Source organism: Ixodes scapularis, unplaced genomic scaffold (genome assembly GCF_016920785.2).
Source record: "Ixodes scapularis isolate PalLabHiFi unplaced genomic scaffold, ASM1692078v2 PGA_scaffold5__190_contigs__length_132052651, whole genome shotgun sequence".
In the NCBI taxonomy this organism is placed as follows: Eukaryota; Metazoa; Arthropoda; class Arachnida; order Ixodida; family Ixodidae; genus Ixodes; species Ixodes scapularis.
The window spans coordinates 93,752,542-93,771,785 of record NW_024609880.1 but is presented as its reverse complement, the minus strand read 5'-3'; the positions used below and the strand labels follow the sequence as shown (position 1 = coordinate 93,771,785).

Here is a 19,244-nt window from a genome sequence, read left to right as displayed (position 1 = left end):
TCAAACACGAGCATCATGCACGCAATGGTATCTTTGGCAGGCAATCGCTCGTGCTTACTTCACGAGCACCGAACGACTAAATGCCTGCCAAAGGTACCATTGTGAGCATGCTGCATGGGTTTGAGGCTTGTCGCTGTCTTTTGTTTCTGTCTGTCGCTCTGGTGGGACACGGGCATTAAACAGTCAGGTTGAGACACGAGCGTCAAAAACTAAATTTTACAAAAAAAAAAAAAAATCTTTTTTAAAGCGATATTGTCGGCGATAGATTTATTTAAAATGTATATTGCCGTGTGCGTGGCCGAATGGTTACTGTGCTTGGCTGTCATGCAGAGGATCCAGGTTCGATTGCAGTGTGTGGAATGTTCTTTTATCTATTCTTTCAGCTTGGCGTAAGTTCGAGAACCTTCTCGTCTCATCCGGTTACGAATGTTCTACGCGCGAAATGTTCCTGAAATCCACGTGTCTACAAAAGGTGCTCCGCGTGGCAAGCCAGAGTCAGTCTCGGCCCAGAGCTCGATTCTGCTGTTTCGCCAACATTGACGCCTGCAATGCTAGCCTTTCTCTGTTTTGTTTTGGGCACAAGTTGGCCCACTAAACGTTTAGTTTCTTTAGTTATTTGCCACCTCATCATTCGTCGTTCGTAACAATATTGTATTTGTATTACAATGGCTGCAAGATGGTCCGTTAATCATCCCACATCTAGGATATGGAAGAGACCTTTCCCCAAAATACTACATAGCACCATGTGATCCTTACCTTATACTCCATTTCGCAAACATCTGCAGTGAAGACAAAAGCCTGGGCATCAGTGCGTGGCTTTAGAAAGAGCCTCTTAAGCACAAGTGCTTGCACAAACAAAAGCGTGCTGCTGAGCTAGGCTTGCATGCCCTATACCTGTCTTCATTGCATGTATTTGAGAGGTTATAGTATGCTGAGGTCAGCTTGGGCACTATCCATGCCATAGGTGGAAGTGTTTCAGTCAGTCCTCTCTTATCATTGAGAGTTCAGGACACAAATTCCAAGTCGACACGGACCTTTTTACAATCGCCCCCCTTTTGCCTTTTGAACCCACCAAAGTGTTAAGCCATTATGCATTTCTTTCACAAGTACTATTCCAAATGCAGTAATCGCCCATAGCGCATCAGAAGACTGCGAGACTGCCACATATTTCCGGAATGGTCTATTGGATGGCAAGCTAGCACGACTACCGAAAAAGCATTCCTGGCAGGACGACCCAACCTAAACTGTCATGAAATAGGGAAAAGCAGTGCCGTGTTCCCAGGAACTGGAGTATCTACCTGCAGAAGAGATCCCAATTTCCTTGATTGTTTCTACCACGAAGAAAAGTGACTCGACTGTTTACGAATTTCGAATAGCTGAGCCAAGCATCAGTGTTCACTCGCAGTTTTTCAGGCACCCGTTTTTGTCTTTTTTTCTCTTAGGATCAAAGAGCTGTCATCGAGGCTACTGGTGTGTTGCCAAGTGCTAATTTGGGGCACTAACTCTAGTGATAAAATTTGATGCCCAGCAATACCTTCTCACAGTAATGTGGGAAAATGCAAAAATGTTGTGTTCGTGCTAACAGTGTTGTGCACTGTACATAGCTGTAAAATTTTCTTGCTGCTCCTTGTGCATCGGTCCCATTCATAATCCACTTCACAGAAACATGCTTTGCATGCCAATGTCATTGCAGTACGGTACACATTAAAACACTCGCATTTCATTCAACTTTTTTAATTGCATTTGCTTCTGTCCAAACACAGTATCTCTTTATATCTGTCAGGAGCAGACATTTCTCTTAAACAGTCAGACACATTGAAAGCAGGCAAAGTTCATTCAAAAACATAGTAGAGGATATTGTACAACAGTGTCCCCCGCAAAAATCTGGCACGCACAGGTAGATAGATACATTTGCACAGGGCTTTAGGTTAGACACACCAATGGCAAGAGCCAGCTGTACACCGTTCCCATCCAAAAGAAACTTTGGATGCACATTTTTAAAAACTTTTGGCTTGAAGCGGCATTCACCAGTCCACATTCCTCTGAACAGCCTCGGTATCCAGCCTACAGGGCACTGGTGTACGCTAAGTACAAAAGGGGGAGGACCTTGGCAGTGGGACAGATATGTGGCTGTGGATATGTCCAAACCAAGGAGAAATGCTTTGCACTAACAGCAATGGCAGTCTATAGTACTTCAAGGATCATCCTTGCAAGACACTTAAATTTTGTATACTTTGTTAACTTCATTTGAGATGCTTCGCAGATTGACGACACGCTCTGCAGCTCCTGGGAAGGACACTCTGCGTTCTGCAAGTTCAAAATGTGGGCTTCACTAAAACGTTCTCTGCCTCTGCTTGTTTTCAAACTCCCCGACACATTTGATGGTTGAAACCGATAGCTTCTATACAGCTTCGTTCCAACTCTGTTCTGGCAACGCCCATTCTTTCCCTTTACGTTGGCTTCATAATTTGTGTGCCAGGCAACGACACAAAGTATCATTCTGCACTGTGCCTGCTCGTACACGAGCACACTCTACGCCACCGCACGACACAGCACAAAAACCGCCAAATATGCCATGCCAGATGGAGAAGGAAATTTTTTTTGTAAGAAGGTCGGCATTCTCGCTATCACATGACGCATGCCAAACACACCGGTACACAGCTTATCTACAACGACAAACTCCACCTTTATGTACAAAAAGTTCTAGAAAGAACCAACCAACCTCGGGAAGGTCAAGAGGGGGCGGGGATGGGCGCACTATAAAAATACACCGGCACAGTTTTTTTTTTTTTTTTTTGAGGGGTGTTCAAAGTATAAACTTGGCAGAGAAGCTCGCACAACACGCCAGTCTCCACGAAAACATGAACACGCCACTTGCCTAGCCAACGTATGCGCAACACTGCTGCTTCCATTCCGGAGGTGCGAGGCATTTTCCACAACTCTTCGTGACGAAAGGCGGTGCAGTGAATGGCCTCCCTTCCAGGGGGGGGGGCTAGTGTGCCGCGATGAAGGAGAGCGATATTCTCCAACAATGTTTGCGCCTGAAGTCGGGATATCATACTTTTTTCTCTTGTTTCTTTTTTCCAGTCGAACAAGCTTCATACTTGTGTAAGTAAGGTGCAGGTGGTTTCAAATGGGCCGAGCGAGGAGAGGGTTATGCCGTCGGTAACACACGGGAACACGGTAAAGAGGAAAAGGAGAGCACGAAGCACAGTTCTCGCTTTTGGCTGCAGGCTCGATCTGATGTGGGCTTCCCTCAGACTGTGGTTGTTAGACATCTGCAACAGAAAAAGAACAGGACAGATACCCACATGTCAGCTTGCCTTATAATTAACTACCATTACAGTAGACTCATTATTCCAAACTCTAGGGAGCCACAAATTTTGTTTTAATTATCAGAAATTAATCTAAATATGATGAAAGACAAAATTGTGATTTGCCATATGAATGGCTACACATACAAAGCAGATATTTGATAATTTCCTCTACATAGGCCTGCTGATCATAAGCGGGTATGTCACACATGAAACAGTGAAATGTCTGACAAGTTTATTTATCCCTCAAAAAAGTTGTTTATCGTGGACTGTTTAGACAGCATGTGACAACTCTCAACAAGATTAAGTTTGTTCATCAGGCCAAGAAGTTGTCTAATGTTGACTATTCAGCAGGGTACATGAGACATAAAAATGGGCACTGCATGACAGTTTTCATAACAACTCGCGTGGATGCTGCGACATGCAGAGGTTGGCATTTTAGCCCACCCTCACAACCACACTTGCCTCAGACCCTCACAGTTATTCACCCTCAGCCCCTCACTCACCCTCACAGTCACAATCACGTTCAGCCCTTCACTCACCCTCACACTTATGATTTTTCGGGGTTCAGAAACTCACTCACCCTCACCTCACCTGTGAAAATGAGGGTGAGCAAGGGTAAGTGAGGACACTCATGGGTGAGGTTTGCCGAGGTATGCTGCCAACCAGCAAAACGCCGCCCGTTCAGCGGTGCCTTGCTGTCTGAATCGGCAAGCTTCCTCCCTCCCTCCCGACCATTCCGACCCAGCTCCTTTTATCTCACAAACGTAACGAAGAAAACGGCCAACCTAACGCTAGTTGCACAAACCACACTATCAAATAGCGCCAAGCAGTGAGCCTTAGCTCACACTAACTCCTCCTTTCTCATTTGTTACCCAATAATCAAACTGCACCATGCATCTGCGCAGCGAAATTGTTGCGAGGCGAGCGTCGACCCCATTTCCCGGGAGATGCCGTGAGAGGTCACAACACCCACTGCGACCCATCACAAAGTTTCTACGCCTTCAAGCATAATCGAGAGAACCCATCGTCTTGCACAAGCCTCGCACGCAAACGCAAGTGCTTCATCTTCACACACTCACTAGCCTCACACCCTCCACGCACCCATACCCCTGACGATCCTCACACCCTCCACACACCCATACCCCTCACAGTCCTCACACCCCTCATGCACTCATGCCCCTCACACTCTCACCGCCCTCACGCACCCACGATCCTCAACAGCCCTCACGCCCTCACAATCCTCACTCACTTTCCCACTCATGAACTTTCCTGGCTCAGAAACTCACTCACCCTCACCGCACCTGTGAAGATGAGGGTGAATGAGGGTGAGTGAGGGTCTTTATGAGTGAGGTTTGCCGAGGTATGGTGATGTGTACCTATGCCATGCTGTCACGTCATAGTGTTCGCGCAAGTTGCTACAAAAATTTTTTGGTGTCCGTTTTCATAGCTCATGTGTGCACGCTTGCGCTCTGTCGAATGCACTCATCATCTAGCACCGGTGCACTGCGGAGAAGCAATACCCACAAAAGCAAGCTCCGCGGGTGCTGCCCTTCAAAAGTGCACAGGTGCTCGGAAAGAAGCGCACTCAATGGGGGCCACGAAAACAAAATGTATGAATTACACGAAAACAATGTTCGAATTAAATGGTTCTAAATATATTAAAACAATGGGAAAACCAAAATTTTGAAATTTGTCCGATTTAGACGAAAGACTGAAATATCCTTATTTGAATTATTGCGAGCCTACTGTAATCACTCTGTGACCGTATTTTCCAGGCACTGACTTCGTCTTATGACGAAATGTTTGTAATTATGTCAAGTCATTTATCTGACTAACCAACCTTTGTGAAAATTGTTTAGGGAAATGTATGGGTTCTTTTAAACCAAACAAAGTTACCGAAGGCCTGCTAAAGAAACCTTTTTTTTATAGGTCGAAAATTAAACTTGTGTAGATTTGCAAAGGCATCGAAACATCATTAACCACCAGTGCTGTGAATTTTGTATGAAACTACTATTATGTCAACGTAAATATGAAATTCTTTCAAGAAAAAAAAAAAAAAGGCCAATTCATGCTTTTGGGTTATGTGCCTCATTAAAATCGCTACCCAGTAAGAGGAAATCTCATCTGTTTCTACCAGGTTTTTTACAATACTATACACCTTTCCAAAAAACGCTCCTAGGCCGCCGCCATGTTGCTGATGCTGATGTGGCTGGTGCGACTCTCGCGCCCTCTATCAGCTAAAAATTTTCTGCCACTCTCTTGGACTGTGAAGACCCGCTCAGCGCGGTTCTCTACCTACGTTTCTGCGGCTTTGCATTCAACGTTTTCTCGCCCCTCTTAAAAGCTCCCACTTAATTTTTTTTTCTGCGTGCTGCGTACCCTTTTTGTGTTATCTTCCATTCTGAGAAATGAGGCTGATAAGTGCCTGCCATTCAAGTTTTTCTGCTTTACATTCACGGGAAACGAAGGAAGTGAAGGACGTCGAACGACCCTCGACGCGATTTTGCGAACATTGTTCTCCCCCTCTTACAAATAATCCGCGTAGAATCCTCAGTCCCCTCCAAAAATAGTTGTCCGGGTAGGGGTGGGAAACGGGTCAGTCGCGTTCGTTCCTTTGTCTTGGTGCGGTTGTGAAAAAAGGAAGTTCTCGCCAAAACAAAGTCATCTCGGATTCCGTCCGATCGCCAAGATGTGGCTGTCGTCGACTGTGACAGCGTTATTTGAGATCTTTCTCAAATAAATTATTTTCGGATAACGCTGCATTGTGTGGTACGTACGATATATTGTTCGAATGTTAACACTTCCTCAATTGTATGTCCGTGTCCTGTCCATCGGTAAAAATGTTATTTGTGAGCGTGAAAAATGCATGCCTTTCGGCCCTCTTCCGTAGCAATTTATTTTTGACAGCAAAGCTCTTTGTCGTTTCACATGCGGCGAATCCCGCGGCGCCGTCAAAACTTATCATAAGAAAAAAACACAAATAACTAAAACTATACATTCCAGTCGCATTTGTTCTGTCGCGCGCATACCCAACAAAAATAGTTTACAGTTTTTGTTTTGCTTTTTTTGTTTTTTCAAATGTGGTACAATGTTTTCTCAATGTCCTCGGGAAAATACATGTACCATGAAACACAAAATATATGCGGAAAAGACGAGAATTTAGCCACCGGCAGCGTTTGAAACTGCGCCTACGCAGGCTGCGCCTACGCAGGCTGCGCCTACGCAGGCTGCGCCTATTGAAATCACAGTCCACTCGGTTAGGGTTAGGAGGGTCGCCGGTGAGAGTCTAGCCTCAAACTCAGTGACTGGGCTCGAAAACAGTTTGTTGCCACTGGGGTTGAGTGTATTTTGGAAAGGTGTATTGGAAGAGGAGAACAGTAGCTATCCTACAGAGGCAAAACCTCAAATTGAAGTAGATTGCAACTCTCTCTACAGTGCAGAACATGAATCGCCAGTGTGTTACAACTTGCCTCGGCTAAAGCTAGGGTGCCTTCTTCTTAGGGCTGCGCCTCTCTTTGTAGTACCTGGTGCTGACAGCATGGAGTTGCAGAGGAAGTATAAGGATATAACGAGAAACAAAACGCCGCCATAGCACAGGTCAAAGCTAAGGGCTCGAGTGGGGGGGATGCTTTTCCACATGATCCAGAGCAAAAAAAAAAACTAAACTTCATGTCACCACCCTAAGGTAGACACATAAAGATTGAAAACCTTGCATTCACAATCTACTTTAGATAGTTATGTTTTTTTTTGGAAAATTTGCAAGTTTTCTATAATGTTTGGTGCTCTCTTTCTAGAAGAGTGGCTATGAAGAGGGGGGGGGGGAGGGTAATGAAAGTGAGCAGTTCCGTATTCTCACCTCTGGTATTCGGGCAGCGGCTTCACTATGCCCTCTGGAAAGAGATTAGAAACGACACAGTTGTGAACAGTGAACAGAATGGTATCACTTTCTACACTGCAAGGAGAGGGTGAATGAAAGTCACTGCTTACCATTGTATACTTTAAGGATAGCTTCACACACGAATTTGTACTGACTCTGAAAAAAAAAGTAGAAGAAAAAACAACTTTAAAATGACATTTAACACTTGGAGCATACAGAATGGTGACCATTCTAAACTCTGAAAACACTCAATGTCTTGAGGCTATTGCAAAACGTGACTAACAGGTGGGGTGCAGGGACCCAGCAAACAAAACCTTATTGTTGCAGTTGCAAGCAGGAGCAGCCTTCCCCCTCTTCTGAAAGAAGGCTCTGATAACTTTGTTGAAATTTCTTACAACCTCTGCATACCAGCACACTTTCTCCCATCCTGCCTATTTGAAAGGCAAGCACTGGAACCACCTAAATATCTGCGGACATGTTGAGGTGGCAACAATGAAATCGAACTTTTATGGTTATGGTAGGATTGTGCAAATATTTTAAATTTTCCAATAGTAGTTTTAAATAATACACCACTTGATAATCCCTTCGGGATTAATTGCGACATTCATACCCCTCGAACTGTTGATTGTGGCAAATTAGCCCCGTTGAGTGCACTTCTTACCGAGCACCAGTGCACTGCGGAGAAGCAACACCTGTGAAGATTGCTTTGCTTTGCACGCAGCCACGTGCCAAAGAGAAGCACACCTTCAAAAAGGGATGGTGCTCATGCGCGACTATAGTATTAAAAAAAAGAAAAAAAGGAAACCGGAAACTTTGTGAATGTTGACATCCACATTTTAGTAAACCTTGAAACATAAAACTGTGGCTATTATGTAACTGTATATGTTAGGCGAAGGTGTCCTGACAAAATGTGTTCATCATTATTTTTTTTTATTTGAAATTGAAGAAAGGATATTTGCATATAGAAAGAAGATTTATAAATCCCTTCCACCAGGTCCACCAGGCATGGCTGGGGATTTTGTATAGGTTTAATTTTATGTCAGGTCGTTCCTTTACTTGCTGCCCCAATGTAGGCAAAAGATTTTTTGAAGACACAGATCGTAAATATAGTTGCATTAGAACTAACTTAGTTCAGAGAATTGGACAGGTAAAAACTTGGGAACAACCTTCACCAGTGCGGCTGGATTTTTGTTTAGGCATGATGCAGCAGTAGTAAAAGGCTTGGAAAATGGCACAGCAATTATTCAATATTCAATTAAAAATTCTTCGGCTAAACCCCACTACTATTCGCTCCAAACTAAAACTCCACTATTCGCACATGCCTATTTTATGGGAGTATTACTTCTGTTTATACTTTCTCAGTGTATTAGCAATAAAACCCTCTGCATTCCTCCCACATCCCGCCCCTTTTTCGCTTTGGTCATCCTTGGTGTCTTCTTCGGGCAACTAGATTGCGTTTATAGCACCAAGGACCTCTTTCAAAGAGAACACTTTATATTTCCCTCAAAAGGATAAAGCAACCCGACTATGTCATGCCCCTATTTCATTGTGTCCTCACTGTCAGAAAGCATAAAGCCATTATTTTGCGCGGGTGAAAAGGCGAATTTGGGGGTTTTACGTGCCAAATGTGACAAAGATTCAAAATCATTTTTGGCCACCCAGGGTCCATCAGTTAAAATTGCCTTTATATGGGAAACGCCAACACAATAGAAGCTGAATTTAAAGCGCTGAACCTTCGGCGTCGCAAAAAAGATGACAAAATTGGACACGAGTACAGCAGCACAAACGCCGATGTAGCGCTCCTGCTTAGTGTGTGCTGCACATTGGTCTTCTCCTCTCCTTCAAGCGACACCGAAAACTTGGCATTACGGCCTTGCCATCTCATGGTGAATTCCACTGGTCGTTCTGGAGCGCGCCGCGAATGACCTTTCTGGAGTGCACCTGTTTCACTGGGTGATTGGGATCAAGACGGACGTGTTCCACACATTGTTTTGGATCAGTTCCCACTCCAGAGCTCGATCTGGATCTGAGAAAAGTGGCTCTACTGATTTCGGCGGCTTCGACCGGAAGCCAGCCTGGCCAGTACCTAGCGTGCACATGTGACTTCTTTTCTTGCTGGGCACCTCGCCAGGACCGTGGGAGAGGGATTCTCGGGAAGGTGAATGACGGCAAGGCATCTACCGATCCCGGAGGAGTGGTCAGGTTCCACTGCGGATCCGGAGGCGGAACGGATCAGTTCAAATCGCGTGGTTCATCTTGGATCCAGTCTGTGAATTCCGGCACGCTCCAAAACAACCAGTGGAATTTGCCACATGTGTTGACGATCTGCCGAACCTCCCATAAAAAATGAATACGCATCGGGAAGGTGGAAGAGGGTGCTCACAGGGGTCTGCACGAGCATGGCCCGCTGGTCACGCATGTCCCGGGTGAGGTCAAGCGGGTAGACCGGCTCGTGGGCCTCCACCAGGCACATGGCTGTTTCCATGAGTACCAGCACTCCGGTGCGGCCGATGCCCGCGCTGCAGTGCACCACCGTGGGCTCCACCATGCCGTCCCGGCTGCGCCGCACCCGCTGCACAAAGGTCAGGAAGTCCGACGCATCGTCGGGCACCCCGTGGTCCGGCCAGGCCAGGTACTGCATGTGAGAGATGTGGCGCTCCTCCCGGTTCTGAAACGAGCGCAAATGCAAGTGGCATTTAGGATGAGGTCTGAAACATGAACGGGAGAATGAGACAAAAACTCGTTTGTCATATCCGCCATTTCACCGTTCCTGGGTTCGTGATACATGGGTTCGACTGTACTCGTGCCCCGGATTTGCTCCGTCAAAATGTGAATTCGAGTAATTTCTCTCCAAAAACCAATCTTCTGGACTATTTCGAGTCGTAAGAAAGAGAGCCTTGGCACCAGAATGTATGGAAGTGTCACAAAAGTATTAGTGCAATTCCAGCCCAGAACAACTAGTTGAGATCATCTTGAGTCTGGAAGGCCGTTGTGTGCATTCGGGGTCCTTCGCGTTTGGGTAAGGTTTATTCATTTGTGCCCCGAACTATAGTCAGTGACAGGCTCCCGTCGATGCTCCGCCTCCAGCAGGTACTTGTGGCCTTTCGTCGGGCTCTGGCTGCATTTGCAGCAAAGTTTTATGGAAGGCAGAATGCTTGTGCTCGAGGTAGAGCATCTACTCGGTTGTTAACCTGTCATCGACTATAGACGCTTTGCAGCGGCTCTGCATGGGCGCCGCCATAGCCGACCTTCAGAGTTTGCTTCCTCTTATTACGTTTACTTTGCTTCATCATTAGTGCAGTGGGGCTGATCATGACCATTCTAGATTCTACTGTGTCTTTCTACCCAGCATTGCCCTTTGTGGAGGCTCATCAACGCCCACTTCAGTGGTTCGGCCTCTGGGTGAGACGAGAGAAGGTCGGCAATGGCGTCTGTAACCTGGCACGTGTGCGAAGCGTCTATGGGTCCATCGAGGTTTGATTACGCATAATTTTCTTCAGGAGCAGATCATTAATGCACGCTCACATGCCAAGGGGGCACCAAACGAAGATGCAGGCTTGTGCAGGTAGCTTTGACAGCATTGGAGAACTGCTGAAGAAATGCTAACCTTGACAAGGCGGCACAGGAAAGTTGACGCAGAGCATAGGCTCACGCCATAACCTGTCATGATCCGCTTCTTTTGGAAGAACCGGTGCCCCGTGTAAGAAACTCGGTTTCTTCGAGTTTCATACTCGGGAGCTCACGGTCAATGAAGCCAGCAGGACCTATAGTCAGTGACAGGTAAAGTGTTCAGGAGAAACTCCTCCAATCGCATTCCACTTAGCAGGGTGACCGCTGGAGCAGAAGTAGCCTCCTCTCCAACGTTTGCTCTGCTGAAATGCAAAGGATGGGAGGAGTTTCCCCTTAATTCTCAACTTGTAACCGACCATAGCATTATCACTCAAAGAAACGTTTGTGCTCGCTCCTGCCATGCTTACAGTGCTTCGTGCCAGAGAAGTCTCACTCTGGGGGTTTGGAAAATGGTGTCCCTGTAGAAGTGCCAGGCGTACGGACTACACCTTCCTACCTGTGTGTTGATGAGGGTGAACTCCCGGAAGGCGAAGGAGGGGGTCTCCTTCTGCCGCACGCACGACACCTGCAGGTGCCCGTAGGTGTCCGTCTCGTACAGGTCCGGCCAGTACTTGTGACACTTGATTCGACCCCGCTCCACCAGCGTTGTCAGCATCACCACCAGGGTGCACTGCTGTTCCCACACCATCTGAAAGGCGGGAGAGATCAGTTTCCCACATGTCACCACGGGCAACATATCTGACACAAGTCGCGCTCGTGATGAATCGAACTGGCTTTGAATGCTTGGAAGTTTCTCATGTGCCCTCCAGTGAGCTAGAGCTCCCAGGTGAGTCATTCAGCTGGCTGCTATGTCGGCTCTTTACGTGATATATGTTTTGTTTACAAACAGATGCCAGTTTCCTGAAAAGCTTGGTTCCCAATATCTGACAACTAAAAAGATTTAAATGTTAGTCTGAATTTAGTTGACTATTATCATATTTGGTTCAAACTACTTTTCCTCCATTCGCAAGTGTTTCCTCGATGTGAGCTTAAAAGGGCTAGCTAAAAGGAGATTTAAGAAAGCTTTCCAGTATGATATGTTAACCAGAAGAACACCATTATTGTACCAGAAGTTTATTAGCAGGTCAAGCTACCTATGGCAGCATGAACATTGAAAGTCCCAAGGCAGCGGCTACTGGCCTTTTTGTCTGAAATTTCTTTTTCATAGTACACTCCAACAAAAAAGTGTGTTTAAAGCAACAGAGCAACTTGCTATCTGAGTGACACAGCATCTTTTTTATACTCACCTCCCAGAAGTCTATCGTTGTGTTGGGCAATGGACCTTGTGTGGCAATATATCTATTTACAATGCCCGATGTAGGGATGTTCATCTGAAAAAACATGTAAAAAAAGAAATGCACAACATGGTAAAATTTCATTTTGCCTTGTGCAAAACAATGCAAAGTAAAAAAAGTGTCATCAACTTACATTTACATAGCTAGCATTAACATAATCTCCCGATGTCCCCTCCTGCAGAATGACCCTTGTGGCATCATCTGAGAACAGAAAGAAAGAAAAAAAAGTATGTTAGAAAGAGTCATTTTCAGTGAACCATTCAGTGTAGAGCACTCCATGGGCTCGGACCGGGTAGGACATATTTTCTCGGGCCCAACCCAGGCTTGGGCTTGAACAAAAAAAATTTCTGGGCCGTGGCTGGACAAACGTGTGCTGCAAATTCTAAACTGTTGGTAACAAAAGCTGTGCTCATTGATCGTTTAGGTTCAATGAAAACAAACAAGTGAAATGCAAAATCACTACGGCAACTTTAAAAAAAAAAAAAAAAAAAAAAAAGACGTTTTTTATCTGGAAAGTTATCACGTGGTGAGAAAGCAACGTATATATGATTCCACCAGCATAGTGGCAATGTGCAGTCAAGAAAACGAGGGCACTCCAGTCGCAGAGCATGGGTGTCTTTTTCCTCCGCTTCTCAAGCTAAAAAGAAAGGGGCCCTACTATGACACCAAAGATAAGCTAACTACCATAAATAATGTGATGCTTATACAGCCTTTTGAAGATGCACTAGCATGATTGTAAATTTGCGATTGTTTCTTCACAAAAACATGTAGAGGAAAAGTTCTCCGTGAAACGAATTAAACAAAAAGTCCAATATCTCTCCAAGCAATGCATAAATAAAATATTGCCCACTTTTCTTTCTTCTCAAGATCACTTAGGAAGCACATATTTCGCCCATATTCTCAAAAATACATTGTCTAAATCAAATCATTTAATGAATAAAAAAAAAAAAAAAAAAAGAAACTTCGTCCAAGTTTAGAACAAATTTAAATTAAATATGCTTGCTTTATGCTTAGAAAGTTTTTAGGTTAAAGCCTGCAAACTTTTTCGAGCTTGTCTATATAATCTGTTGGGCCCGGGCTGGGCTCAGGCATATAATTATAAAATTTTATCAGGCTTCGGCCAGGCTCAAGCTTCCGTGTAAAAATTCGGCCGGGCCCGGGCAGTGCCTCTTCCAGACTGGGAAGGGCCGGGCCTAGAAATTAAATATTCTGTCGGGCTCGGGCCAGGCCGGGGGCGTTCCTCTACCGGGCTGGGTCGGGCCGGGCCTAGAAATTCTGGCCCGTGCAGTGCTCCAATTCAGTGTACAGAAAGAAAATTATAAAAAAAAAAGTATGTTTGCAGAAGCCACTTGCAATTGCAGTCAGTCAGCGACAAATGTACTACTACGGTAAGTGCATTTTGTTCACCAAGTTATGAGCAGAGTAATGAAAGGCAAGCGAGCAAGCCTGCAGTTTTGAAGGCATCTCAACTGCGTAAGTACCTCAACAGTCAGAGCCAACGTTCTTAGATTTATCAGTTGACAAGCTTCACGGAAGAGCGGCATCTGAAAATGGTTCTACTCTCTTGTTGGCACGCGAGCAGGTTCGGGTGGACAGTGTCGCCCTCCACGGGCAATGGAGAACAACATTTTCTGAACGACGTTTTTTTTTGCCTCAAGTATTGTGCAAACATTATGTTTACCATAAAAACCACAATAAAATTACTTTCCACCGGAGGTAAAGCACAACTAACGTTCCATCAGTTACGCCGCGTCTGTCCATAGGACGGGTTGATAGTGTAGCAAGCGCCACTGAGCGGACATGCCGCAGAAAGGCGTCGGGCGTTTTCCGAAGCTTGTCAACTGACCTAGATCTATGAACGTTGGACAGAGCACTTGCAGACAACCCAAGATATGCCTTCAAGCCTGCAATTTTAAGAATGTTCTTCATGTGGTTCAAAAAGGGTCAGTGTAAATCATAGTTGCCCCCATGCACAACCAACTGAAGTTTTAATATGCCCAGTTAAGTGCCAAGGGCACCACATAGAAGTGCAACTCTTTATCTGCTATTAAAGGGAATGAAATATCACACACCCCTCCCTTTCTGATATCGTTCACAAGCAGGGTCACCATCTTATACTTGCAAATCCCAGTCATAGCAGAATTCAAGTTTAATTTGGCTTCTGCCTGAATTTAGGAATCGGGCATACACAGCAAAAAAATGTCCGTTCAGAGCTCACTGCATTTTATGATTGTAGCTTTTAGTAAGAAAAAAAAAAAAAAAAAAACCAAGACAAAAAAGAACCTCGGAGGGAAGAACTCATGGCCCTGCATGAGGCACCCTGCCACTCACATGGAGAGATGTCTCTGTATCTGTTTTTGGACAGGTTACAAGGCAGCCTGGCACACTTCATCGTCATGTCCGGCTTCTTGCGGTAGAGTTGCTGCAGAAAAGCCGCACCGGTTGAACATGTGAAACTCTACTCGAGAGATCATAGTTTTTTTCTCATAGATTATAATTTCATAGAATAATGTCACTATGGTTGGGTACAACTTACTGTGGCATTTTTCCAATAGAGGAAGACTGAGTGTGCTTAGATTCGATTGGTGCTTGAGCGCGCGCGCTCCCAATCCTTTGACTTTACTGCCACAAAAAGGTGTCCCCGTGTACAGGGTGTTTCCCCAAAAAGATTTACGTTTTTTTTCACCGCAAAAATAAACTATGCATTGCTCTTTGCTCATTCTCCACCCTAATGTAGCGCTAGAGTTCCAAACCACATGCCGAAGTTTCACAACTAAACAGTCATCATACTCAAAAGTTATAAGTGATTTTTTGAAAATTTCGATGGGAAAATGGCGCCCAACGGAGAGCCGGAAACAGGCGAAAATGGGCCCCATTTTCGCATTGAAATTTTCACCCTTATAACTTTAAAATAGGATATCAGTTTCTGGAGAAACTTTGGTATCTGGTTTGGACCTCTAGCGCTACCGTTGGGCAGAGAATGAGCGTTCGGCGATGCATGTTTCATTTTTGCGGTTAAAAAAACACTAAATATTTTTTTTGGGACACACTATATTTGTAGCACTTGAAGCTAGACCTAGAATGCAGCTCCAATTCTCATATAACTCTACAGACTACACCCAAAGACAACTTCATAGTTTTCAAAACATTCACCAACTAGCAAACTTTCTTGGACAGAGCAACGACTAGAGAAATGACACAGCAGTGTTGTACATGGGCCAATAGACAATGGGAGCTGTGAAATGGCCACAAATGAAAACAACTGGTACCGTGGCTTCTGACACAATGAAGAATTTGTTTAGTATCAATTACATTCCCAAAAATTCCAGGAGGAAATGCAAATAGCTGAAATCCTTTTAGTTGGGAGCAACCAGTTTGAGCTTCAAGATCAACATGCTTTGTACTAAAAACCTTGAGTACTTCAATCAGTTTTCAACACATCTTTGGCCCGAAACAGTTTTCAAACGTTAGGCTACTTTCTCAAGTCACCCAAATCTTTCTTATACATTCTGTACAGGTCATGTTGTATGCCTCCCATCAGCCCCATTCACTGCACTACGCGGCACAGCAACATGTTGCATAAAGCAGACATAAACTTAACGCCACCACGAGATGGTTTGTTTTTGGCACTTTTTGTGCTATTTGTTCGCCTACAACACTAACTATGTGGTGAAGTCTTGGCTCAAAAATCACAAGCCAGCCCGGGGAAAACATTGTAGCTACTGCGGTGACCAATTTCGTGCTGTATGGCTTTGAATAAGAAAGAAGACGACGAAGCATCACAAATAAACATGTTGTTAGACAAGAAGCTATCCGGAGCATTCCGAGTCAACAACAACCAACACAAATTTAGGTTTGAATAGCTGGCAATAGATGAATATTTGGGTAACCGAGTGGTGGCGTTAGGCTTGAGGAGCACTGTACAATATCCTCTCATTCGTACGGAAGTTGCGTGCATAAAACTGTCCAGCACTCAACACAAAAGTGGAAGAACAGATTTATTTTTTTTTTGGCCATTGATTTTACGATGTTGAGCCTGGTTGCCGATAGTGTACACCCGGTTGTTTGAGACAGAAGTGGAGGTTACCTCAAACTGGGCGATGGTGGCTCCGCTCTCCAGACCCTCGGCAAGGAGGAGCATAGACTCCGCGAGTGCTCCGCTCCGTGCTCCCCTGGCAGGCACCGTAGAGTCCGGAATGTACTGGAAGTCTGGCTCCTCTATCTGCTCGCCGGCATAAACTGAACAGAACAAACAAAGATTGCAAGCTCACACGTGTGTCACTGCAGCCCAACTTAAGTTGCTTTAGAACCAAATCTAGCTGGCTCATGCTTGTCATGTGAATTCATACCAAAATTACATTTAAAATTGAGCAATCAAAAAAAAAAAAAAAAGAAAGGGATCTTGTTAAAGATTTTGATTTGTTAAGATCATCAATCTACACAACGGGACCGAGCGGGACTGGGAAATCGCCGCCTACTGTGATTTGCCAGCAGTGCGGAGCTGGCCAACCGCAGCAGGCGGAAATGTACAGGTCCCTTAATCCCGCTTGATCCTGCCATGTAAAGTAGGGCCCCAGGTGTCATTTACTAATTCCCGCCTGCCGGCGTAGCCATACACTTCATCTCCAGAGCTTTGTGCAGCATTGTGAAAGGGACGGGGACAAACGCGGGTTTTAAGAAAGCGCTTGCCGCGCTTAAATGCTTACGAAAACCATGTCTTTTTAAAAAAACGAAACTCTCTCACCTCTGTCTTTCAGAATGCTGCACGCAACTTTGATGGATTACAGTAAGAGCAATCCCCACAACTCCAATTCTCAAACCTCGAAAACTTAGCAACGCAACTGCGGACGAGACGCCTTGACCGACGAGACATGAAGCAGTTGTGGAATTTGAGGGCTGCGAAACTTCTCAACACATCACTCGTGCAAACTTAAACTACAAGCTTAAAAACAAGACAAAAAAAAAAAAATAAAATGTGAATTTACGGAGAATTTACAAAAACAGAGCTTTCACATTTGACTGGCGCGAGCCGCTCGAATACGGCCGCGCGACAGCAGTGAGTGAGTCTGAGCTGCCTAGACATTTTCATCCATGTCAAAGGTGCGCAGAGAACCTCCCTTCAATCAGGAAACCGGTTCCTTTCCGAAAACGAGGCGCGCGCGGGTCCGTGCGCCGCTTTTCGGTTGCCAAGCAAATTTTAAAGAAAGTCAAACGAAACAAACGGTTGCATAATTGAGAGAATCACGGTAACCCACTTCGACAAAAAGGGGGCGAGCGAGTGAGCCGAAAGAGGAGGAAGCCGGAAGCGACCGTAAAGCGCGCTACCCCGCACACACACGAGCGATGCGACAGAGCCAAACGCCAAGGCCGCGCCTCTACGCCGCGACAAATCGCAAGCGCAGCGCACGTTCGACGGAGGTCAACAACAACACTGACATCGCGAAGACATCCGATCTTTTATAATTCGGCTGTACTAACTGTCGATTGCGAACTTCACCCATCTTTCTTTTAATATTTCGCTGCAAAATCTGCCCCTTAGAACTATGTAAATCGTGGTTTTCGTTTTATTTAAATAAGTTCCGTTGCGTCGCGAGGTGCTTTTTAATATTCGCGGAGCGGCTATACCCCAAAAGATCGTTCCAGATCACCAGTCCTCCAAATCTTAGGGAGGCCGCTGACACCAACGACAAACCCAGACAAGCGAGGGCCCGATCGTTTCTGCCTGTACTCACCTTGGGGCTTGACCGTGAGCACGAGTTCCCCGTTGTCCTTGGGCGCCCGGATGAGCTTGACCACCTGGGAAAGCCAGAGTGCCACGCCGGGCCTCAGTCGCACGTACAGCACGCACAGCCAGCGGGGCAGGCAGCAATCCGCCGCCGCCGAACACACTTCGCAGGCCGTGCCGCCGCCGCCGCGGCCGCCCGTCGCCCGACGACCCCAAGCCGCCAGCACCGAAGCACCCACGCGACCGCAGTTCATTTTTTCCCCTTCTGTCGTTTTCTTTTACTGCAGGGAAGCCTCCAAACGCCGTAATCCAGACGCCATGGTCCTAGACACAGGGCCGCGGCACCGTCGACAACGCGCTACCTCAGGTAAACAAATGCGCCGCACCGCCCACTCGGACTGAGGTCGCTGTTGTGGTGGTCCGTTGCGAAGCGGCGAGCCCTCGCGGGTGGCTCGCTCCGCGACGCAGATCAGAGACGCGGACGACACTGACCGCGGCGAAAGCAAGCGGGGGGACTTTCGACGCCCCCCGCGTCCCTATTTTGTCCCCTCCCGTTAATCGGGGAAAAGAGGAATCGGCGGGAAAACGGCGGACGACGCGCGGCGGCAGAAAACCAGGAAGAGAGCTTGGACGGGCGCAGCTGATGACCGCGATGGAGTGCGACGGGAAGGTAGGGAGAGGAGGGAGGGAGGGCTCCTCGAGAAGGCAAAGCAGACGACAGACGGTCGCCCATGGTAACGCAAAGCGCAGCTCGAAACGGGAGGGAATAACAGCGGAGCTGAGAAGCCTGCTAGGTGCATCGCAGCGGGGGCACCGAGGGAAATGGGAGACCTGCAACGGTGCTTGCCGCTCAATTCAAACGGACTTTCTCACGAGTCCACTCCTCAGAAAGTTACGCAGCTCGTTCTTGACGTAGGAAACGCGGTGTTCCGAGGTTAGCAAATGAAATCTGGCATTACACACGACAAATCTCGGAATTCGTTCCTGTCTGTTTTCGGACGAATACTTTGATACGCGTTGACATGCGTAACTCACAGTAAACACATTGGATAGGTTTACGTTTACGCTCTTCTGGATCGACCCGTCTGGGAGTGTCAATGTATTACAAAAATAAACTCGCTTGCTTTCTCACCATTACTTCTTTTATTTTTATTTCAAAATTTTTCTTTTGTTGTTGTAACGTCGTCTCTTAACATGGTAATCGCAAAATGGGAATCAACGTGATCAAAACCACCACGCTCAAGCGCAAAAAAAAAAAAGAAAAAAAAAAAAGAAAAAAGAAAAACCAAGATGAGCTTGATTTATTTGCGAGCAATGCCAGCTTTCGCTGTGGGATGGTGCCCTACCGACTGCAGCGCCGCCACAAACACTAACGGTTTTCTTTATCCCAACAACCACAAACCTCGGAGCGCTCGATTTCG

The 19,244-nt window shown here is 46.1% G+C and overlaps 1 protein-coding gene across 7 annotated transcripts in view; it reads right to left on the bottom strand.

Annotated features, from left to right (window-relative positions):
• Positions 1 to 1,718: 1,718 nt before the first annotated feature.
• LOC8033606 (tyrosine-protein phosphatase non-receptor type 4) overlaps positions 1,719 to 19,244 on the bottom strand; it is a 245,357-nt gene continuing 227,831 nt past the window's right edge. For all 7 annotated transcript variants that reach the window (XM_042293879.1, XM_042293877.1, XM_042293878.1 and 4 more), the window contains 10 exons: positions 17,831 to 17,894; positions 16,186 to 16,337; positions 14,430 to 14,520; positions 12,232 to 12,299; positions 12,051 to 12,134; positions 11,261 to 11,452; positions 9,578 to 9,862; positions 7,305 to 7,350; positions 7,174 to 7,207; positions 1,719 to 3,278 (listed from right to left, as the gene is read on the bottom strand). In XM_042293879.1, coding sequence (XP_042149813.1) covers positions 3,257 to 3,278; positions 7,174 to 7,207; positions 7,305 to 7,350; positions 9,578 to 9,862; positions 11,261 to 11,452; positions 12,051 to 12,134; positions 12,232 to 12,299; positions 14,430 to 14,520; positions 16,186 to 16,337; positions 17,831 to 17,894 — 1,038 coding nt within the window. In that variant the 3' untranslated portion in view covers positions 1,719 to 3,256. The remainder of the gene's footprint in view (positions 3,279 to 7,173; positions 7,208 to 7,304; positions 7,351 to 9,577; positions 9,863 to 11,260; positions 11,453 to 12,050; positions 12,135 to 12,231; positions 12,300 to 14,429; positions 14,521 to 16,185; positions 16,338 to 17,830; positions 17,895 to 19,244) is intronic.